This window comes from Rutidosis leptorrhynchoides, chromosome 3 (assembly GCF_046630445.1).
Source record: "Rutidosis leptorrhynchoides isolate AG116_Rl617_1_P2 chromosome 3, CSIRO_AGI_Rlap_v1, whole genome shotgun sequence".
In the NCBI taxonomy this organism is placed as follows: Eukaryota; Viridiplantae; Streptophyta; class Magnoliopsida; order Asterales; family Asteraceae; genus Rutidosis; species Rutidosis leptorrhynchoides.
Window position 1 is genome coordinate 436,784,337 of NC_092335.1, and position 23,047 is coordinate 436,807,383.

The window sequence follows — 23,047 nt, forward strand, 5'->3', positions numbered from 1 at the left end:
GCACGAGTACGTAAAAACATATTTCGGTCAAGATCATGGAAAGATCGGTCTTGAGGCATTCGAACAAGGAACAAGTCGTTTGCGAATGTAAACTAACAAATTTTAGAAAGAAAATGTGTATTTAATTTTCTATGAATTTTTTTTTAGGGAAAATTATACGAAAATGCATTGAACTTTCATGATGAAAAAACATATGAAATTAGAATTTAAAAATATGAAAGACTAATAATGTAAATATCTAATTGAAGGGTTAACTATTATAACAAGTTAAATATATACAATAGAACAAATTAAAAGGTTAAATGCATACAATAGAAGATTTTAAAGTTGAATGCATAAAATATAAATTTAGTGAAAGTTAAATGCATTTTCATATAATTTTTCTTATAAAACTTTATTGGTATTGGTATTTATTACGTAGTTTCTAACTAAGTTTAACATTACATAAGTTGAAAACTTGTATACGATCATCCATAGCCGTGGGCTCCCGTTATTTTGTAGGACACACGACTCGGATCACCACAAATTCTCTCTTCCTTTCTTAATTGTTTCCGTTATTCCTTTTCAACCCCCAATTACACCTCTATTTTCTCTTATCCATTCAAAACATCTAAATCTAAAATTTCAACAAAATACACTTCAATTAGAAACCCACAATTCCCATTCCCAAATCAAATAAAAGTTCTTTTTTTTTTTCCCCTCACATTTCTTGGATTCTTGAACTCCCAAACAAACCACACATTTCAAGATTCCCAAAACAACACAAACCCTTTAGTTTTTTCTACTTTCTTGGCCTTGATTTTGTGAATTACCAAGTGGGTAGTCAAAAAGATTTGACCTTTTTTGTTAAAAGTCAAATCTTTGATGTGGGTCAGAGTTGATTAGGGTGTTAATTGCATGTTGGAGCTGATTGTTGTTCCAGAATAATGGGTTTTGAAGAAAAGAAAGGAGAGCAAAGTGGGTATGAAGAAAGTGGTGATGAGAAAGAAAATCATGGTAATATGAAAAGAGTTGAGAGTGAGTCTTCTTTGTATGAAACAGAAGATGAAGATGCAGAAGTTAATAAAATTGAATTGGGTCCTCAATGTACCCTTAAAGAGCAATTTGAAAAAGATAAGGTATAATTTCATCATTATTATCATTTGTTAATATAATTTATTTTAATGTACTCTTATTATTATTAAATCTTTGTATCATAATTTATGTTACATATGTTTGTGAATTTTAGGATGATGAGAGTTTGAGAAAGTGGAAGGAACAGCTTCTTGGAAATGTTGATATTAACAATGTTGGAGGTATTATTGTTAATTCTGTAGAATTTAAGATGATTATTTGTATATGTTAAATTATCATGAATACATGTACAAGAATGTGCCCAAAATAGATTGAATTATTGCCATGTAGTCTAATGGAATTGATCAATGAATGCTGCTAGAATATTGTTGTTGATTAGCTAGGGGTAAAATGGTAAAATCCTATAGTGACTGTTCGAATAAGGGATGGTATTTCTTTCCGTTGTCGATTGCATACGGGCCAAATGGACTCATTTCGCAACTATATAAATGTGGTATCACAGAAAAAATATGAAATTCTATTAATAAAAGCAAATTAGAAAAGGTTGTAACCATTTGAAGACATTATGTTCGAGTGTTTCACCCGGTTTATGTTTAGCTAATTTCTTCCATTTTACCAATTTTACTCGTTTGATGTGAAATATACTCTTTTATTATAGAGACCACATGTTTAATTTCTTGAATTCGTTTGCCATAATTGATAACCACTATGTTTGAGACTGTGGTTTCGTTTTGTTTCAGAATCGCTAGAACCAGAAGTAAAGATCCTTAGCCTTTCAATTGTGTCTCCTGGGCGATCTGATATTGTTCTTCCCATACCTGAAAACGGCAAACCCGAAGGCCGTTGGTTTACTCTAAAAGAAGGGTGTCGTTACTGCCTCAGGTTCTCGTTTCAAGTCAGCCATAACATCGTTGCAGGCCTCAAGTATACCAACAATGTTTGGAAAACTGGTGTCAAAGGTAACCCAGCCAAAGTGGGTCATTATTGCATGGGTCTGGATCGGTTGGGTTGGAAAGAATAATTTTCTGCCAAAATGCTAAGTTACAAACGAGCGTGTTAAATATGATAACTTGATAACAATAGCTATGTAGTTGCAATAATTAGTTGATCATGCATATTTTAACCGAGGGGTTTAATATGCCTGCTCAATACGTGAAGAGGGGTTTAAGGATCTTAGAACGTGGCTCTCCGGTCCGGCTGCCGTGAATAACCCTGGCCGACATGATGATGTCGGCGGGGTGGCCAAGTGATTAAGTCCACCTTCGATAGCGGTCGCTGATCGGAAGGCCCCAAATAAGGTCGTAGGTACTAGCTTACAAAAGACTAACCTGTTAACCTTGAAAAGATGCTGAATGATGCTATTTTACGTAATGTGTATCGTATGCGATGGTTACGTAATGTGCTGTGTCCGGTAAACAATGATCAGGGTTTGTATTTATAGGCAAACCCTAATTCTTGAATCGTCCCAGATCATCATAATCTCATCCATAACTGACTCCCCCGAATCACGGATATAATTATGGAAAAGATATCTACTTGACAGCTAAGCAACCGCCGTACCGGGAACAAAGGCATTCGCACGCCGCATACCGCACACAAGAACACGCATACGCACAATAGTGATTGTCCGCATACATTCGCGGTGCGCCTGCGGGTTGCGGTATCATTATGTCCCCCCAGTTTGATGTTATATGACGCGAGGCGTATGATATCAAACTATTAAGCGAAAGAAAAAACAAGAAAACGGCTAGCATTTAATATTCCGCGTGCGCCTCGATGCCATTAAATGCCTGTCACAATCGCAGAAGCCCATTCGGCGGACATGACATAAAGTGGCAGTGTGTCAGGCGCGTGCCAACCACGCGCGCACATGTAATCATACCCAACTGGCATCCACGCGCACAAATAAAGTGCTGGCCGTCGATTGCATAACACGTGTACAGCCACGATCACACCAGTCCATCCAATCTGCCCTATAAATACTCCATTTCGCAGCTCATTTCCACTTCCCTGCTTCAAGCTTCCTCGTTACGCTGCCAATTTGAATTCCGATCAAAAATCGAACATTCCGGCCACCATTTAAAGGTTAGTATTCATCCGATTACTCCTAGAAAATGACTAAAGCTAACGAGACGTATGTAGATAGCGTAGAGTCTGTTATAGAGCAGAAGCACATAGATTACTTAGTGAAACAGTATCCTCCCTTAGCCAAGTACAATCCGGTGCCCCCTTTGTCTAATCAGCGAGCCCACGAGCCACCGGAGAAAAAGGTGGCTATTTACGAACATGCTTTTAAGCATGGCAACTTTAGGGTTCCTCCCACTGATTTCTTCCTGGGCGTGCTAGATCATTTTAAGGTCGGATTAGGTCAGTTACACCCTTACGCTATAGGAAAAATAGTCTTGTTCGAGATGTGGTGCGTTGCACTCAAGAAAGTGCCCCTGGTGAAGGTGTTTTGCCATTTATACCGACTAGCTCACCACCACAAATCGTGGTTCACCTTCTTCGCTCGTCAAAACTTCACCAAGACCCCAAAATCGAATGCGGGGAATTGGAAAGAGACATTCTTTTTCGTCGACCAAACTGTGGTGAGTGCAAACTTCCCGCAAACGTTGATATGGTTCGAGAAGGTGGAGAAGGATGTAAACAAGACCCCCGCCCTGGATGAGGATGAAAGGAAACTATTAGCGGAGTGTGCAAACGCACAGCTAGTGCATCGATCATATGGGAACGTAATGCTGCGGCTAGGGAAGATATCCGCACACTGGCCATGGGAGGATGTGCGCCCAGCCATAGTCGGACCGGATGGAAAGGGTAGGAATAGTATAATCGCGTACTAAACTGTTTTTGTATGTATATTATCTAACGCATGCGCGTATCTTTGCAGAAATGAGGATGAAGAAGGTGCTGACTGCGGAAGAGATTGCGGGGATCTCCTTCCGCAAGCAAGATGTGAACGTACAGCTAGAGCAGGAGAAAACTAGCGAAAACGTGGAGCAATCGCCGGCGGCATCCGGCAACAAACGCAAAGCAGCTGAGACCTCTGCGGCTCAGCAGAAGAAGAAGAAGATGACTCCCAAACAAAGGGAGGACATGCGGAACGATAACTTTGTTCCAATCGAGCCACGCTCCGCAGAACTACTTCCCCCCATCACTGGTAAGCGCCCATTTCTTGCGTCTTCACCGCATAATAAAGTTCACGTTATAACTATTTACTGATATGCAGAGCATGTGGAGGAGACGCAGCCGTCCACCCAGCGGGTCAACCCAGATCTCCAAGCTACCGCCACATCAAAGGATAAGACAATACACGTGGATTCCGATTCCACACCAACTCCTCCGCAAGGTAGCTTCCGCGTTGCCAACCTCAGCCAACTCACACAGTCTTCCGCAGAAAATGCCGCAGAGCAGTCTGCGTTCCTGCAGCAAATCTTTCCGGACGAATTCCGCGAGCAACTGGCCGCTCTACCGTTTAACCAGGCACACAATGCCTTTATTCAAAACGGCCTTGTATTTTTCGGCATGTTTGCGGATCAGGCCCGCCGCTCTTCCAGCATATACCAGCTAGCTTTGCGCAAAGAGGTAGAGCTGGGACTTCTGCAGGCGGGTGTAGATCAGGTCAAGAAGGATAGGGATGCTGCTGAGGAGGCGCGCAAGGCGGTTGAGTCGACCGCGAATGAAACCAAAGCCGCGCTGATTGAGGAAAGAAAAAAGAGCCGTGAGCTGGTTGGTGCGGTTGAGCAGGCGAAGGGGGATGCAGAACGTTTGCGTTCGGAGCTTGAGAAAGTTACGAGGGAAAGGGATGACGCGGTTACCAACCGCGAGCTGGCAGAGGCGGATCTAGCGAAACTGCGCACCGCACTCCCTACCATTGCGCAAAAGGTGATGGACTCAGAGCCTGTGTCCGACAAGTTCAATGCCTACGTTGATGCGGTCAGGGACCATGAGATCAACAAGGCTGTGAAGGAGGTAATCCAAGCTTGCGGTCTAACACCGCCGTTCCCCGACATCGTTCAAAAGAAGCTAAAAGAGGGAACGGCTGCAGCGTTAATGGAGGCGGAAGAAGCCATCAAGTCCATCCCTATCCCCCTAATCAACGCATTCGCTGCGGACCCGAACATGTCAATCGATGGGTTTTTAAAGGAGGATTATTAGTGTTGGATTGCGCCGTAAGTCCTATGCTTAGGCAGGTATTTGTATTTTTGCAGCCCTAAGTCCCGTGTTGGGCAGGCGTTACAAACAATTACCTCTTATGTAACAACTTAATTTGATGTATATATATTCCTGATATGCATGCGTAGTGTGTTTATTTGTTTATATATCGCGAATCAAAACAAAATGTGAACCGCATGCCCATGCGCATAGTTAACCAAAACTCATGCGTATGCGGGTATTACTGCGTAAAATAAAACAATACTTTAACAATTACCCTTTAATAATTTAGACTCGAAAGCTACTGCGTTATCGCTTTGTCATGTACTAGAGGTGCACTATAGCTGTATGGTAAGCAACGCAACTAAAAACAAGCCAATGTTTTTATGCTTTGAGTTCCTCACGCAAACCAATGCGAGAGTAATTACGCACAAGCAAACCAATGCTTGTAATTTTTTAAGTCGACTTTGCAGCCATCTAGTCTGCGTGGCGCTTGGCTAGGGGAAAACCAATTCCCTTTGCCTGCCGTTAACGTCTAGCCTTGTAACCAAACAGGCTTCTGCCGCACCGGGGCTAGAGGACACCCCTTAAGTAGGCAGGAACCGCATACAAAAAAGATTTAAACAACAAAAGTATGCGCGAGTAAATATTTAATTGGCATTAATCACAATTACAACCGCGACACATCCAAACGGACGAAAAATACATAGAAAAAATAATGTGCTACAATAAACTGGAGTGATCAGGTCCACCTAGCTACATATAACATTTTTTCAATAACGTCGCATGCCAAGTGCGTTTAACAGGTTTTCCATCTAGTGTCTCGAGATGGTACGCCCCGGTATTGTTTGCCTTCGCTACCCTGTATGGACCTTCCCAACGGGGGCCCAGCTTCCCAGTATCCTCCGCATGACTTGCGTAGTTTTGACGCCAAACCAAGTCACCGCACTTGTAAGAGCGCGAACGCACACGCTGATTATAGTACTTTGCGATTTTTTGCTTGTTATTTGCTTCGTTGACAGCCGCAGAGAGTCTGCGCTCCTCCAGTAAATTAAGATTTTCCCGCAAAGCTTCAGAGTTATTTTGCTCATCAAAATTTTGTATGCGGAACGTTGGTACCCCAATTTCTGCGGGTACAAAAGCTTCTGATCCATAGACCAAACTGAACGGGGTCTCACCAGTGCTTGCTTTGGGTGTTGTTCTATGCGCCTATAAAACCTTCGGTAGTTCATCCACCCAACCAACGCGACCATGACCCAACCTAGCTTTGATTCCAGCTACTATATCCCGGTTGGTGACTTCGCACTGGCCATTCGCCTGCGGATACGCGACAGATGTAAAAGTTTGCTTAATATTAAGCTCCGCGCACCAGCTGCGGAAAGGGTTACCCGCGAACTGCGTACCGTTATCGCTAACAATTTCGTTTGGTATACCAAATCGATAGACGATGTCTTCCCATACAAAATTTCGAACCCTTTTTCCTGAGATTGCTGCCAGCGGTCTCGCTTCGACCCACTTTGTGAAATAGTCGATTGCAACAATCAAGAATTTGATGTTTCCTCGGCCTTTTGGGAATGGTCCGACTATGTCGATTGCCCATTTGCAGAATGGCCACGGTGAGGAGACTGGTATCATTGGATGCGCAGGTGCTCTGCTAATAGGTGCATGTATTTGGCATGATTCACATTGCTTAACTATGCGCGCAGTATCCGCGTACATGGTGGGCCAATAATATCCTAGCCGCATTATTTTTGACACAATGGACCTGTGCCCCGAATGGAGTGCGCATGCACCCTCATGCACCTCGCGTACAACTTCCTCCGCCTCTTTCGGGCCAATGCACCTTAAGTGCGGTCCCAAATAATTCTTTCGATATAGGACGTTATCCTCAAGGGCATACAGCGGTGCCTTAACGCGGACTTTCTTTGCATCAGCGGAATCTGCAGGAGAAGTGCCATCCCGCAGAAAAGCCACGATGGGCGTCATCCATGTTGAGCTTGATTCCTCGACTGGTGCCACTAAAGGCATCATAACAATGGATTTCGCATTGAGTTCTTCTATTAGAACTTTCTTCCCCATATGATCAAAAGCCAAGGCAGCCAGTTTGCTTAACGCATCCGCTTTCTTATTTTGCCCCCGCATTACGTGGGAGATTTGAAAAGCTTCAAACTGGTCAGCGAGGTTGTGAACAAGCGATAGATATTGCTGCGTGGCTATGTCATGCGCTTCGAAATCTCCGCTGACTTGACTGCATACTAGCTTTGAATCCACATAAGCGTGCAAAATTTTAACATTTAACCTATGCGCAATGCGCATACATGCTAACAGAGCCTCATACTCTGCTTCGTTGTTTGTAACAGCAAAATTAAACCGCAGTGCGTATGTATGCTCTTCGCCATCCGGGCCTGTTAAAATTACACCGGCACCTGCACCAGATGCGCTGCATGCACCATCGGTGTACAATTCCCATGGTGACAAAGTTGGTGCAGGTGGATCCTGATGTTCTGCTGATGCCTCGACCTCCGCAGGTAATTCTGCTAGGTAATCAGCAAGTATTTGACCCTTAACCGCACTGCGCGAAGAAAAATTTATTTCATGTTCACCTAATTCAACTGCCCACTTAGCCATTCGGCCAGAAATCTCAGGCTTGTACAACACCTGAAAGAAAAATGATTGCGTTAGTCAATGCGGTAACCCCGGTCATTGCCGCAAAGTAGGCGTTTACCAACCTGTTTGATTGGTTGATCAGTTAGAACCACGATTGGATGTGCTTGAAAATATCGGCGCAAACGCCGCGCCGTATGGACCAGCGCATATACAAGCTTTTCTATTGGTGAGTAGTTTACTTCGCTTGATGTCAGCGTCTTGCTTACGAAGTAGACCGGCATTTGCGTCTGAGAAAAACCTCAGTCGTTAAATTTCTGCGATATAAATAAAGCATGTAAATTAATGGATTACCTTTCCGCGATCCGCGATGAGGACTGAGCTGACAGCTTCCTTCGATGCCGCGAGGTACAGCGTTAGCGTTTCTCCTGATACTGGCGCAGTAAGTGTTGGTAATTCTGCAAGCACCTTTTTCATCTCCTGAAAGGCTGATTCCGCTTCCTGAGTCCATACGAAGTCTTTTTTCTTCAAACAATTTTTCAAAGTATTGAAGAATGGCAACTGTCGTTCTGCGGCTTTCGACAGAAACCGTGTGATAGCCGCAAGCTTCCCCGTTAGACTCTGCACATCTTTCTTTGTCTTCGGAGATGGCAAATTATCAATGGCTTCAATCTTTTTGGGATTGGCCTTGATACCCCGCGCTGTCACCACGTGACCTAAAAACTTGCCTTCCTCTTCCCCAAAACTACATTTTAGCGGGTTAAGCTTCATGTTGATCCTGCGCAGAGATGCAAACGTTTCCAGGATGTCTGCGAGCATGTCTTCTTCGGTGTTACTTTTAATTACCAAGTCGTCGACGTACGCTTCAAGATTTCTACCGATTTGGTGCTTGAATGCTGCGTCAATTACACGCTGATAGGTCGCGCCAGCATTCTTTAAACCGAAAGGCATCTTCGTGTAACAATAAATACCCTGCGGCGTATGAAAAGCAGTCTTGTCCTCATCCTCCGCAGCCATTAAGATTTGGTGATAACCCTTGTACGCGTCCAGAAAACACTTGTACCTAAATCCCGATAGTGATTCTACCTTCCAGTCTATCTCCGGGAGAGGGTAATTGTCCTTGGGACATGCCTTATTGATATCTTTGAAATCAACGCACATCCTCCCGTTACCGTCAGCCTTTTTTACCAACACAGGATTTGCAACCCATGTCTGATAACGCACTTCCCGCAGAATGCCTGCTTTGACAAGGTTGTCCACCTCTGCGCACAACCAATCACTGCGGTCTAGGGCCATATGCCGCTTCTTTTGCCTAACGGGTGTCAATGATGGATTAACGTTTAACTTATGCTCCGCAATATCCCGCGGAACCCCTGTCATGTCTGACTCGCGCCATGCGAAAATATCTGCATTAGCTGACAGTATTCCATGCAACTTGCCCTTCATTTCGGCTGACAAGCCTGCGCCGATTTTAATTCGCCTATCCGGATGCAAGCGATTTGCTATTACTGCACAGTTTGCAAGTTGCTCTCCTACGCTAGGAGCGCTTACAGACGCGACAGAGCCACACAGCTCGGTTGCTTGATGTGACGCAACTGTGGCAACGCCTCCTACTGTGGGAAACTTAATCAAACCATGCACTACCGATGGGATAATGTTAAAACGCCGTATAAAGTTTCTCCCTAGCAGTGCATTATATCGTGAAGTTGAACGAACCACATAAAAATCGACCAATTCACGCCTGATCATCTGCGGGTTCCTGTCATCCGCAAGCTCTATCATTAATTCTATTCGGCCTAGCGGCCACGAGTTTTCTCCAGAGAACCCTGATAGCGTAATATCAGGCTGACGTAACTGCGCTTTGACTTCTGCCGGAAGGAAACGATAACAATGCTCATACATAATATCGACACCGCTGCCAGTGTCAACATGCATGCGCTTAACCTGGATTCCGCAATCGGGGATGCGACACTTGATGATAATGGGCTCATTAATAGAATCAATTGACATTACAGGAGGGAAAGTGATCGGGAGAAGCTCCCAATCCTGATGATCGTTGTACTTTCTCCGCTGGCTGATTTTCTCTGCGTCAACCATGTTAATGGTTAAGTCGGCATTTTTCGCTTTGTCAACTTTCTGCCACGCGAAAGTCTTAGACTTCGGAGCCTCTTCTGCGGCCTTTCCCTTGTCCTTTTTAGGTGGTTTTAGATGATCCAACTTGCCTGCGCGAAGCGCTTCCAGAACCCGTTCCATCAAATTTTTACATCGATTGGTGTCGTGACCATAATCGTCATGAAATTCACAATACTTTGTTTTGTCCCGCTTGCCAAATTCTGTAAGCGGAGTTGGAACCGCGAAGGTCGCGCATACTGACTCCGTTGCCAAAATTTCCTTGGGCGTTTTGGACAAACTTTTTAGTAGCGCATAGTTCTGATTATTGATGCCGCGCTGATTATTGTTTCGATAATTGCCACTTGATTTCCCTTTATCATTCCTGATTGGACCACCGCTAGGATACCTTCCACGAGAGTTGTTACCGCGACCTTGATCGCGCGAACGATCATCATCGTCCTTTCTCTCGTTGCGTGAGCTAGCTGTTGGAATGTCATTATCTTCGCCACTCCGCATATAGTCGTGGCATTCATTAAGCGCCTCGGCATAAGTTGTTGGGACTGTATGGCGCAGACGCCTTACCAGTGTTGGATGACGTTCTGAGTTTATACCATGTATGAGTCCGGAAATCTGTTGCTCTGGTTTGAGATCTGGTATACGCAGACACTCATTAGTATACCTTGTGAGAAATTCGCCCAAAGATTCCTTGGGCTTCTGCACGATGTCATGGCATTCAATGTGAGTGCGCTTGCGTGGTCTCTGATTCTGATATTGCAGTAAAAACTTCGTCCGCAGATCCATAAACCCGGCAATACTACCCGCCGGCAACTTATTAAACCACTCACGAGCAATACCCTGTAGTGTCATAGGAAATATCTGACACGCAACCGGATCCACCCAGCCTTGAGTGCGCATTGCGCCTTCGAAGCGCTGTAAAAAATCATCTGGATCGGTCAGGCCATTGTAAGTACCCAACGTGCTAGGTATCTTTGGTGCTGATGGAAACGGGTACGCGGATATATGCGGAGGAAACTTGTCAAAGGTAGTCGGTAGCTCGAAGGGTGGTTTAACAGGATCCCCTTTCAAATTTGCAAAGAAACGCTTCATCATGTCCTGAACAAAGTCAGGTTGTGAAAATAAGTGAACCATATCGGGAGGTGCGGCCTGCATGAATTGACTTGCAAGATTTGCCTGCCCTTGAACATTTTGCCAAGGTTGACCCTGCGTCCGCGGATATGACCAAGGCTGCTGCGTTGGAAAAGAGGGATAACTTGAAGACGCAGAGTACACAGGTGGCTGTAAAGGAAGCGAAACCTGTGGCGCAGATATCTGCGAAACTTGAGGATACACACTTAAAAGCCCAACTGTATGCGCTGTGCTTTGCTGCTGCGCTGTTATCGGCGCCCAATGAGAGTTCGCATCTGGGATGACCCCAAATCCCCAACTATTAAGTAACGCCTGCGCATCCGCAGGAGTTAAAAATTGTGAAACTGGGCGCGGTGGTTGCCAAGGTTGCAACGGTGTAAATGACGAATTCTGCTGAATGCTCTGCGTATGCAGAGGTATTGAAACAGTGGTACTGTAAATAGGTACCTGGCCGCAGCAAACCACATGCGGCCCCGTTGTTCCACCGCCAACGCCTGCAAAGATGACCCTTGGATCCACTGACGAAAAGTCCAGCCGCGTGGTTGTGACTGGTGAGTTTGCTCTTGGCGGTGTGACCCCGTCTGAATATATCGGCTTGTACCTCTGAAAGGGTTCGCCGGATATAGGTGGAGGGTATATCGTGTATCCCGCCTGAGTAGCGGCCTCCGTAGTCATAACCGGTGTATGTTGACTACCAGACGGTGCGTTCTGAACATCTGTTTGGGTATGTTCCGATGATTCCTCGGAAGTCATGATACTGTTAAAGAAAAAATTCAAAAATTTTGTAAATAACGAGTCATACAATTCAAAACCTTAAAAGAAAAAGCAATTAAACAGTCTTGAATTAATTCGACTCTCAATGAAAGCACCACTTGATCATGCATATTTTAACCGAGCGGTTTAATATGCCTGCTCAATACGTGAAGAGGGGTTTAAGGATCTTAGAACGTGGCTCTCCGGTCCGGCTACCGTGAATAACCCTGGCCGACATGATGATGTCGGCGGGGTGGCCAAGTGATTAAGTCCACCTTCGATAGCGGTCGCTGATCGGAAGGCCCCAAATAAGGTCGTAGGTACTAGCTTACAAAAGACTAACCTGTTAACCTTGAAAAGATGCTGAATGATGCTATTTTACGTAATGTGTATCGTATGCGATGGTTACGTAATGTGCTGTGTCCGGTAAACGATGATCAGGGTTTGTATTTATAGGCAAACCCTAATTCTTGAATCGTCCCAGATCATCATAATCTCATCCATAACTGACTCCCCCGAATCACGGATATAATTATGGAAAAGATATCTACTTGACAGCTAAGCAACCGCCGTACCGGGAACAAAGGCATTCGCACGCCGCATACCGCACACAAGAACACGCATACGCACAATAGTGATTGTCCGCATACATTCGCGGTGCGCCTGCGGGTTGCGGTATCATTATTAGTTAACTTTTTTTATTATGTTTGTAGTGGATAACACAAAAGAGATGCTTGGAACCTTTAGTCCACAGCCCGAACCGTACACGTATGAGATGCCCGAGGACACAACCCCTTCTGGCTATTTTGCAAGAGGCTCATACTCTGCTAAAACAAAGGTAAAATGTGTTATAATAATAATAATAATATAGATATGGATAGTCAATTTTGGTGTATACATATAGTCAATTTTGGTACACAAAGTATGTATTTTTATATTGAGATTTTAGGCTATAAATACTCATGAATGCAAGCATTAAACTTGCACCATTTCTCACACTTACAAAGTGTTTCTTTCTTTCTCTCCATTATCATCTTTGTTCTTACACTTCATTATTAGTATTCTAAATCAAGAATCAAATCACTAAAGGTAGTTATAAGCCTACTGAATTATAACATCAAGAATCAAACCACTAAAGGTAGTTATAAGCCTACTGAATTATAACATCAAGAATCAAACCACTAAAGGTAGTTATAAGCCTACTGAATTATAACACGTTATCAGCACGATAATCTTAATACTAAATATGGTTGGCTCTGCCACCAAAATGATATATGGTCGGTTATACCACCAAAATGATATATGGTCGGTTATACCACCAAAATGATATATGGTCGGTTATACCACCAGAATGATATAGGTCGGTTATACCACCTGAAAAAATATATGGTCGACACTGTCGCCAAATTTTTCATTTATGTTTACTAATATTTATATTTTTGTTATATAACATTTATTTATGATTGCTTACACATGGTCGACACTGTCACCTACTTATCATTTATGTTATATTAAATTTATGTTTAATGTTTATATACTTATGAATATAAATTGACTCTAATTTATCATGATGTTTGTTTTAATTTTTGATAATAGAAAATGTCGAATCTGGAAAAGCTTAAATTTACTCTTTTAGAATCAACTGGAAACAACTACATGCCATGGGTTATAAAAGTAAAAATGCATCTTAAATCAATGGGCATTCTTGAAACCATAAATGAAAACAACACTTGTTCTGAAAAAGAACAAGCTACGGCATGTTGCTTTATTCATCAACATATTGATGAATGCTTACAAAATAATTATGTGACTGTAGAAGATCCCCATGTTTTATGGGAAGGTCTCAAAAGCAGATTCAATAATCAAAGAGAAATTTTACTTCCAGCTGCAATGGAACAATGGAGAACATTAAGGTTCCAAGACTTTAAGAAAGTAAATGAATACAGCTCAGCTCTGTATAATACATGTTCACAACTTAAATTCTGTGGACATGAAATTAGTGATGCAGACATGATGGAGAAAACTTTCTCCACAATGAATGCTGCAAACATCACAGTGCAAAGAAATTTGAGAATGCTAAAGTTCAAAACATATCCTGAACTTAATTCATATCTCTTAGTTGCAGAGCAAAATGATGAGCTATTAATGAAAAATCAGCAATCCCGTCCTACTGGTACACTTGCAATCCCTGAAGCAAATACTGCAAATAATTATAAACAGGGACAAGGACGCGGGCAAGGTCGTGGTTATAATAACCATCACCATCATCATGCCAAAAGCCATAACTATGGTAGAAACCATCCTTATGGTAATGGTAATGGGCGTGGACGTGGTCGTGGTCGTGGCCGTGGTGGTCAAAGAAATAGTAATCCACGAAAATATAAATATCAACCACAAAACAAGCCCATTAAACAAGATGTTGAAGAAAATTCTTCTAAAAATTCTGAAGAATCTTGCTACAGATGTGGTAGAATGGGCCACTGGGCTAATACTTGCCGAACATCTAAACATCTTGTTAAGATGTATCAGGATTCGCTGAAAGGTAAAGAAAAGGAAGTAAATTTTGTGGATAATATTGATCCAACAGTCACTGAGAAACCATCTGATTTATATGAAGATTTCTTGAATGTTTAAGTTGTGTGTCTTTTGAAAAATAAACGATTTAATATCGTCTGTCTTTGTCATTATGTTTGCTAAATGTTTCAGTACTATCTATTTGCGTTTAAAATATTGTGTAATATTAATGTACTCACTATTTATTTCTTATATATAAAGTTCAATATGAATTTTGCTGGAATACAACATCAATCAAGTGGTGGAGATCTCTGTATAGCAGACAGTGGAACTACACACACTATACTTAAATCCGAGAAATATTTTATTGATCTAAAACCAACGGAAGGAACTATACATAAAATATCAGGACCTGCTAACTTGATAAAAGGGATAGGAAAGGCAAATTTCATACTACCAAATGGTACAAAATTTTTAATAAATGATGCCTTATTTTCTCCCAAGTCAAGCAGAAATTTATTGAGTTTCTCCGACATATACCTTAACGGGTATGATTATCAGTCAGTGACAACAGAAAATGAGAAATATTTAAGTATCACTGACAAGAGTCATGTGGTTGAAAAACTGCCAAGACTTAGTTCTGGATTACATTATACACATATAAATGTACCAGAAATACATATGGTAGTTAACGAAAAATATATTGATCCTGGTGTATTCAGTTTATGGCATAACAGATTAGGCCATCCAGGATCAACAATGATGAAAAGGATTATTGAATGTACTCATGGACATCCACTAAAGGATAGAAAAATCCATCATGATACAATGGTTCCATGTACATCTTGCTCTCTTGGAAAATTGATAACTAGACCCTCACCACTTAAGGTTGAGAAAGAATCACCAATGTTTCTTGAAAGAATTCAAGGTGATATATGTGGACCAATTCATCCACCATGTGGACCATTTAGATATTTCATGGTTCTAATAGACGCATCTAGCAGATGGTCTCATGTTTGTCTGTTATCAAGCCGTAATGTGGCATTTGCAAAATTTCTTGCCCAAATTATTAAATTGAGAGCTCATTTTCCTGATTACACCATTAAAAGGGTGAGACTTGATAATGCTGGTGAATTTACATCTCAAGCATTTAATGACTATTGCATGTCTATAGGAATTGTTGTTGAACATTCTGTTGCTCATGTGCATACACAAAATGGTTTAGCCGAGTCATTGATTAAACGTTTACAGTTAATCGCTAGACCATTGATAATGAGAACAAAACTCCCTGTATCTATATGGGGTCATGCAATTTTACATGCTGCTGCATTGATTCGCATCAGACCAAGTGCAAGTCATAAATATTCCCCCCTACAACTTGCTTTTGGTCAAGAGCCAAATATTTCCCATCTTAGAACATTTGGTTGTGCAGTGTATGTTCCAATTGCGACACCACAACGTACAAAAATGGGTCCTCAAAGGAGGTTGGGAATATATGTTGGATATGAAACATCTTCAATATTAAGGTATATTGAACCTATGACAGGTGACGTTTTTACAGCACGTTTTGCTGATTGTCATTTTAATGAAACATTGTTCCCTAGATTAGGGGGAGAAATGAAAAATAAAGAAAATGATGTTTCATGGTGTGAACCTCAATTAAAGTATCTTGATCCTCGCACAAAAGAATGCGAGACAGAAGTTCAAAAGATAATGCATATACAAGAACTTGCAAATCAATTGCCTGATGCATTTACAGATACAAAAACGGTGACAAAATCATATATACCAGCAGTAAATACTCCAGCTCGAATTGAAATTCCAAAAGCTGGCAATAACGTCACTCATGAATCTTTGCCACGTCAGAAACGTGGAAGACCAATCGGTTCAAAGGATAAAAATCCTCGAAAAAGAAAATCAGCTGATAATGAAGTAAAAGAAAGTGTTCAAGAAGAACCACAAATCAGTACTCCTACTGCAGAGGAGATTGATGATGTCAATACAGAAATTGCAATCAATTATGCATATTCAAAAATATTATGGAACCGAAATGAAATGAAAAATCTTGATGAGAAATTTTCATTTAATGTTGCATATGACATCATGAATAATGATGATGATCCAGAACCAACATCTATGGTTGAATGTCAAAATAGACATGATTGGGCTCAATGGAAAGAAGCAATACGAGCTGAATTAGAATCACTCAATAAAAGAAAAGTTTTCGGATCCATCATTCTCACTCCTAAAGATGTGAAACCTGTAGGATACAGATGGATTTTTGTCCGAAAAAGAAATGAGAAAAATGAAGTTACAAGGTATAAAGCTAGACTTGTAGCTCAAGGTTTTTCTCAAAGACCGGGAATTGATTATGAAGAAACTTATTCTCCTGTTATGGATGCAATTACTTTTAGGTACTTAATCAGTCTGGCAGTTTCTAAAAATTTAGAAATGCATCTCATGGATGTTGTGACTGCTTATCTATATGGATCACTTGATAGTGATATATATATGAAGATACCTGAAGGATTTAAGGTACCAGAAGCATCAAATGCAAAACCCAAAGAAATGTATTCGATTAAATTACAAAGATCTTTATATGGGTTAAAACAATCGGGACGTATGTGGTATAACCGATTAAGTGATTACTTGATAAGCAAAGGGTATACAAATAATCTTACTTGCCCTTGTGTTTTCATTAAGAAAACAACATCCGGATATGTGATCATAGCTGTTTATGTTGATGATCTTAACATCATAGGTACAAATAAAGAGATCCATGAAGCCATTCAACTTCTAAAGAAAGAATTTGAAATGAAAGATCTCGGAAAAACCAAGTATTGCCTTGGTTTACAAATTGAGCATATGCCTAATGGTTTACTTGTACATCAAACAACATATACTGAAAAGATTTTGAAACGTTTCAATATGGACAAGGCAAAACCATTAAGTACTCCTATGGTTGTTAGATCACTCAATGTTGAAGCTGATCCATTTCGTCCATGTGAAGATCAAGAAGACATTCTTGGACCAGAAGTACCATATCTTAGTGCAATTGGAGCTCTTATGTATCTTACAAATTGTACAAGACCTGACATTTCTTTTGCAGTTAATTTGTTGGCAAGGTTCAGCTCTGCTCCTACCAAAAGACACTGGAATGGGATCAAACACATATTTCGATACCTTCGAGGAACTACTGATTTAGGATTATTTTATTCTAACGAATCAAAACAAGATTTGGTTGGTTATGCAGATGCAGGTTATTTATCTGATCCACATAAAGCTAAATCTCAAACTGGATATGTATTCCTAAATGGAGGTACTGCAATATCATGGCGTTCTCAAAAACAAACACTTGTTGCTACATCGTCAAATCATGCCGAAGTGATTGCATTACATGAAGCTACTCGAGAATGTTTTTGGTTGAGATCAATGACACAACTCATTACTGATTCTTGTGGACTAGAACGCGATAAAAGTCCAACAACTATCTTTGAAGATAATGCAGCTTGCATAGCACAGATGAAAGAAGGGTATATCAAAAGTGACCGAACAAAACACATACCACCTAGATTCTTCTCATACACTCAAAATCTCATTAAGGACAACCAGATTGAAATGAGATATGTGCAATCTAGCAAAAACTCTGCTGGTCTTTTCACGAAAGCACTTCCAACTGCTATTTTCAGAACACACGTTCATAACATTGGCATGAGACATGTTCAAAAGATGTAACAGCTGAAGCGATGTCTACTTGAGGGGGAGTCAACTCCATGCTGCACTCTTTTTCCCTTAGCTAAAGTTTTTTCCCACTGGGTTTTCTTTAGCAAGGTTTTTAACGAGGCAGTAATTTATAGTTGATCTTCAACAAAATAAAATTGCTATCCAAGGGGGAGTGTTATAATAATAATAATAATATAGATATGGATAGTCAATTTTGGTGTATACATATAGTCAATTTTGGTACACAAAGTATGTATTTTTATATTGAGATTTTAGGCTATAAATACTCATGAATGCAAGCATTAAACTTGCACCATTTCTCACACTTACAAAGTGTTTCTTTCTTTCTCTCCATTATCATCTTTGTTCTTACACTTCATTATTAGTATTCTAAATCAAGAATCAAATCACTAAAGGTAGTTATAAGCCTACTGAATTATAACATCAAGAATCAAACCACTAAAGGTAGTTATAGGCCTACTGAATTATAACATCAAGAATCAAACCACTAAAGGTAGTTATAAGCCTACTGAATTATAACAAAATGAAGTTTTGTCTCAAATACTATAAATAATTGCACGGATAGTCCCTGTGGTTTGTCCAAATTTGCACATAAACTTTTTTTGCAGTGGTAGTCCTCATGGTTTGCAATTTTTGAGTGGATAGTCCCTCTGTCAAAGAGAAAATGACATAAATACCCTCATGTGTCAGACATGTGAGGGAGTTAATGGAGAAAATCAACAATTTTTAGACCGAGGGACTATCAACGCAAAAATTGCAAACCACAAGGACGACAGATGCAAAACAATTTAGGGACTATATCCGCAAATTTAGATGAGCAACAGGGACTATCTGAGTAATTATGTCCAAATATTATAAACTTCAAATGGTGTTTTTGCAGTTTGTTGATGATGATAACAAGTGCTACTTGGAGATTAGCTATTCCTTTGACATCCGAAAGGATTGGGCTACCGCTGAATAGACAAAAGACGATGGTTTTTTTTATAGAACAAACATTAGAAAACCTAAACTAAAGGTTTCAATTTGTTAGTGTGATATGTAGGCAAGTTCAATTGTAATGTTGATGCCATAAGCTGTTGAATGAAAGGGTTGTTTTTTTTTTTCCTACTTGTGTTGATTCTTAATAAAGAGTGAGATTAAGGTTAAATAATCCTAATTTCTCTGTTTCAACATTTATTTGAAATTCTATGCTTGCAGTTTTCCCTTCTGTTATGTTAATTGTTTGTTTTGTGTTACTCTTGAGCTTGTTTGAATTTTTGCTTTTGGCTAGATTTATTGGTGTAGTTTAGTTAATCAAGACTTTATCTTGTACACATCATCTATTTTAGTCTAGACTTTGTTAATTGATGATACATATACAATGCAATAATGCATCATGATAATAAGTAGAAAGTACTTAAGTTTGTGTTAATAGAAGATATATATTTTAGAGACTGAACCTCAAGAATCCATAGTTTGAAGGCTGTGATTAAAATAAATAAATTAAAAAAATATATAGTATAGGTTTATTCTATTACTTATATCAGGCCAGTAGGCCACTAAATGGGTCGGTGGGAATAGTGTTTCCATTGACGTCATGTTGACGCTAACATGACATTAGCAATTTCGTCTTTTTGCTATTTTTTAAGAAAATTTTGTTGAGACTTATTTTTTTGTCCCAACGAAATTGGCCCTCTAGACCTCCATCTAGTTTTATATATAGTTAGTTAATTCATATCTTTTCATCAGTTTTTTTCAGCGTAAGACACAATTACTCTTGACTCTTGAGTACATCAGAAGATCATAGAGATCAAGCAACCAATAAAAATACGAGATTACCTTAATCAAATTTAAACACCATTAATTTATAAAACAATTACTCTTGACTCTTGATTACAAGATTCTAGTTAACTAAACCGTATAATCGATTTTTTCAAGTATATCCAAACACCTAGAAGTGTCAAATTCTTATTGATTGTGTATTCAAGCAGAATCGCTATATGCTGTATCTGAAATATTATGATTATTATGTTGGGCTGAAAATATATTTCTGCAGCTGAAATTAAAATTTAAAACTTCGTTACATTTCACACTTGGAAGCTTTGGAACAAACATTTTGGTTTTACATTGCAACACCCCAAATCTCTCCCAGAAACACACAAAACCGATTCACGGGGCCCTTGATCGCCCTCTGTGAAGTGTCAAAACGACATTTTTCATATATAGTACAATTTCCAACTTTAAGTGACATACATCAACTAATGACACTTAATTTACTTGTGTTTAGTCGCCTTAACCTCTGATCAAGTTCTGCCATAACTGCCGTTTCTTGCTTTTTCCTCTGCTTTGATATATTTGTTGTCATAAAGCTGATTTGTTCAAAGGCAACCTATAGACATAAATGAATGGCTAATAAGGTGAAGAAAAACACATGTGTACGTGTGCGCGCGTGTAAACTTATACTTACAGTTAACAAGTCATCAGGATCAAATAGATGATGTGTGGTATCTTGTATTATCTTGATTGCATCTCCAACTGAATATGTCATCAACAACTCTTCTTCCCTAATCTACAACAATGTCATAACTCTGTTATACCTTTTTTTTCTTTTCTTTTTTTGAAAAAAGTACCGAACCATGTAAAAACTCCTTACCTTAAAAATAGCCAAAGCTACGTTAAACAAGATTTTTGCGCCTTCATAAAAGAGAACATCCCACACTCTCATAGTCGTCTGCACAAGTTCCACACATCCAAAACATTTAGAAAACGGATCATTTAGTTTGTAGGTTGTGTCAACATGGACGGGTTCACGCAGTCCACGACGACAGATTTTTTTTTTAATGTGAAGTTACTAACTATTATACACGAAAAATAAAATAAACGACATTATAGCCCCGGTTTAGGCTATTATGTTGTTTATTACAATTTTTTACGTTTTAACAATGTTTTACGCAATTCTTATTCAAACTTTTTTAGCAAATATTTTACTCCGTAGAAAAATATTTCTGGATCCGCACTTTGTATCAGACAGTGAGTTTAGTGTATACCTCTGAAGGCAAGCTCTTAGAAAATAGGCAAAGAAACCACTCGGTGGCAACAAGAGACACATCGAACCCTATAGCTTCTAAATGAGCTGATAACCTGCAATTTTTCAACCGTAAACTATAAATACACAGAAGGATCCAAGATATTGTCATGACTACACATAATAATGGATTATAGATTTAAAGGATAATAATACCTTGGACATTTTTTGGTCAGCAAATCTTTAAACACCCTTTGTTCAACATGACAGCCTGATAAATTATCCGTGTAGCAATCGTTCACCAATACGTTTTCAAGGAGAACTGCTAACATCCAGAAAGCTTCTTCTTCGGTTTTCATCACAAGTAGCAATAATGCTGCCACGTAATTCAAACCCTGCAATAAAGAACATACAAGTTGTTACAACAATACATCTCTCATCTCTGTCACAACAATAATACATCTACCCATTATTCCTATTGTGTATATATATACATATACATGTATGTATGTCTGAAATGGAAGAAAACATTTAAAAAACTGACCTGACAATAACCAACATCTGAATCACGAAAAGAGTACCCAACAAGAACACGTCTTACTGCAGCATGGCCTTCCGGGGTGTCTAGCCATGGATGACCAGGGAACGTTCGTGGCAGGTCCTGCACGTACAAGACAAATAAATAACGATGTTTTTCTATGTTACACATCTTGTGGGTCCAATTTTCGCCAACACTCAAGTGTTTGGGGTCTCAATATCCGCAAAAAAGGTCTCGGGTTCAAAACTCACTAGCAACTTATCTCATATCTTTGTAGGAAAAGAGGTCGGAAACGGTCAAGTGATAACCCAATTAGGTCATGTACATCTGAATAAAACATATTTCTTTTATCCAGGTAGCTTGAACAGAAATAACTTTTTCTGTTTGCCCGTTTATACTCGGTCAAATGAAAACCAATAAAAGGAAAATGGTAAAATTTATTAGGCCACATACATTCTTAGAAAACCTTATCCGTTTACCCGTTTATATTCGGTCAAATGAAAAGCAATAGAATGAAAATGGTATAATTGATCTAAGGCACACAAAAAGATTCAAACTTTAATTGATTTAAGAACCAATTGAGACTCACATGATCAATCTGCTTAGTGGCAGGGGTGACCTTATCTTCAACAGCTGCTATTAGATCATCATAATAGCTATCAGGCACTGTAGATTTTTTCTTTGCAGCCCCAGATAAAGAAAACCATACCTTAGGCCTTAAACTTGGTGGGATACCTTTTCTAATTAGCTTTTTTAGGGTCAACCCATTGACTAAATTAGAAAATCTAAGTGCAGAAGATGCATAAGTTTGTAAATACCAATTTGCACCTTTATTAGCTTTCATGGCCCACCAAACTTTACCTTGTTCCCTCATTTTTTCCCTCACATCATTCAATATATTCACATCATCAACATTACCTTCTTCCATAAACCCATAAAGATCTTGAAACTTTACAACAATTTTTGCCCTTCTTGCATGAATACTTGGCCTTAAATATTGTATTTCTGGTTGGATTTCAAAGGGTAAATCCCTGTTTCTTTGAGTTGTATACATCTATGGATTGATGGGTGTTGCAACAAAAGATTGTGTTTTTTTTTTTGTTTTTCTTTCAAATGTGGAAGAAACCAAGAAAATGTTAATTAATCTTGAAGAATCAAGAAACTTAATTAATATCCGGGTTCCTTCAAGAAAAAGAAATGAGAAAAAAAAGGGTTATTTATATATATAGAAACAGAAAAATCAAGAAAGATCAAAATGTACTGATGACTAGGTGATTACATGTTTTAAGATTAAATTCGATGTTTTTGAACGTTTCACCAAATGGGTGTTGGAGAGAATTTGAATTACAAACCAATGGAAGAGTATATGTTAGAACAAGAGACAAAAGGGAAATATGATTTTCAAT

At 39.7% G+C, this 23,047-nt stretch overlaps 2 protein-coding genes across 2 annotated transcripts; one reads left to right on the forward strand and one right to left on the reverse strand.

Moving 5' to 3' along the window:
- Positions 1-669: 669 nt before the first annotated feature.
- Positions 670-19,257, forward strand: LOC139897901 (rho GDP-dissociation inhibitor 1-like). The gene is made up of 5 exons (XM_071880613.1): positions 670-1,118; positions 1,229-1,295; positions 1,815-2,033; positions 12,555-12,679; positions 18,980-19,257. Exons 1-5 carry the CDS (start codon positions 927-929, stop codon positions 19,058-19,060), a joined length of 684 nt encoding a protein of 227 aa, XP_071736714.1. The 5' UTR covers positions 670-926; the 3' UTR covers positions 19,061-19,257.
- Positions 19,258-20,137: 880 nt separating this feature from the next.
- LOC139897902 (uncharacterized) lies at positions 20,138-22,812 on the reverse strand. The gene is made up of 7 exons (XM_071880614.1): positions 22,231-22,812; positions 21,648-21,764; positions 21,320-21,498; positions 21,126-21,219; positions 20,732-20,809; positions 20,546-20,647; positions 20,138-20,467 (listed from the first exon to the last, which is right to left on the reverse strand). The coding sequence occupies exons 1-7, from the start codon at positions 22,693-22,695 to the stop codon at positions 20,333-20,335; spliced, it is 1,170 nt and encodes a 389-aa protein (XP_071736715.1). The 5' UTR covers positions 22,696-22,812; the 3' UTR covers positions 20,138-20,332.
- Positions 22,813-23,047: the final 235 nt, after the last annotated feature.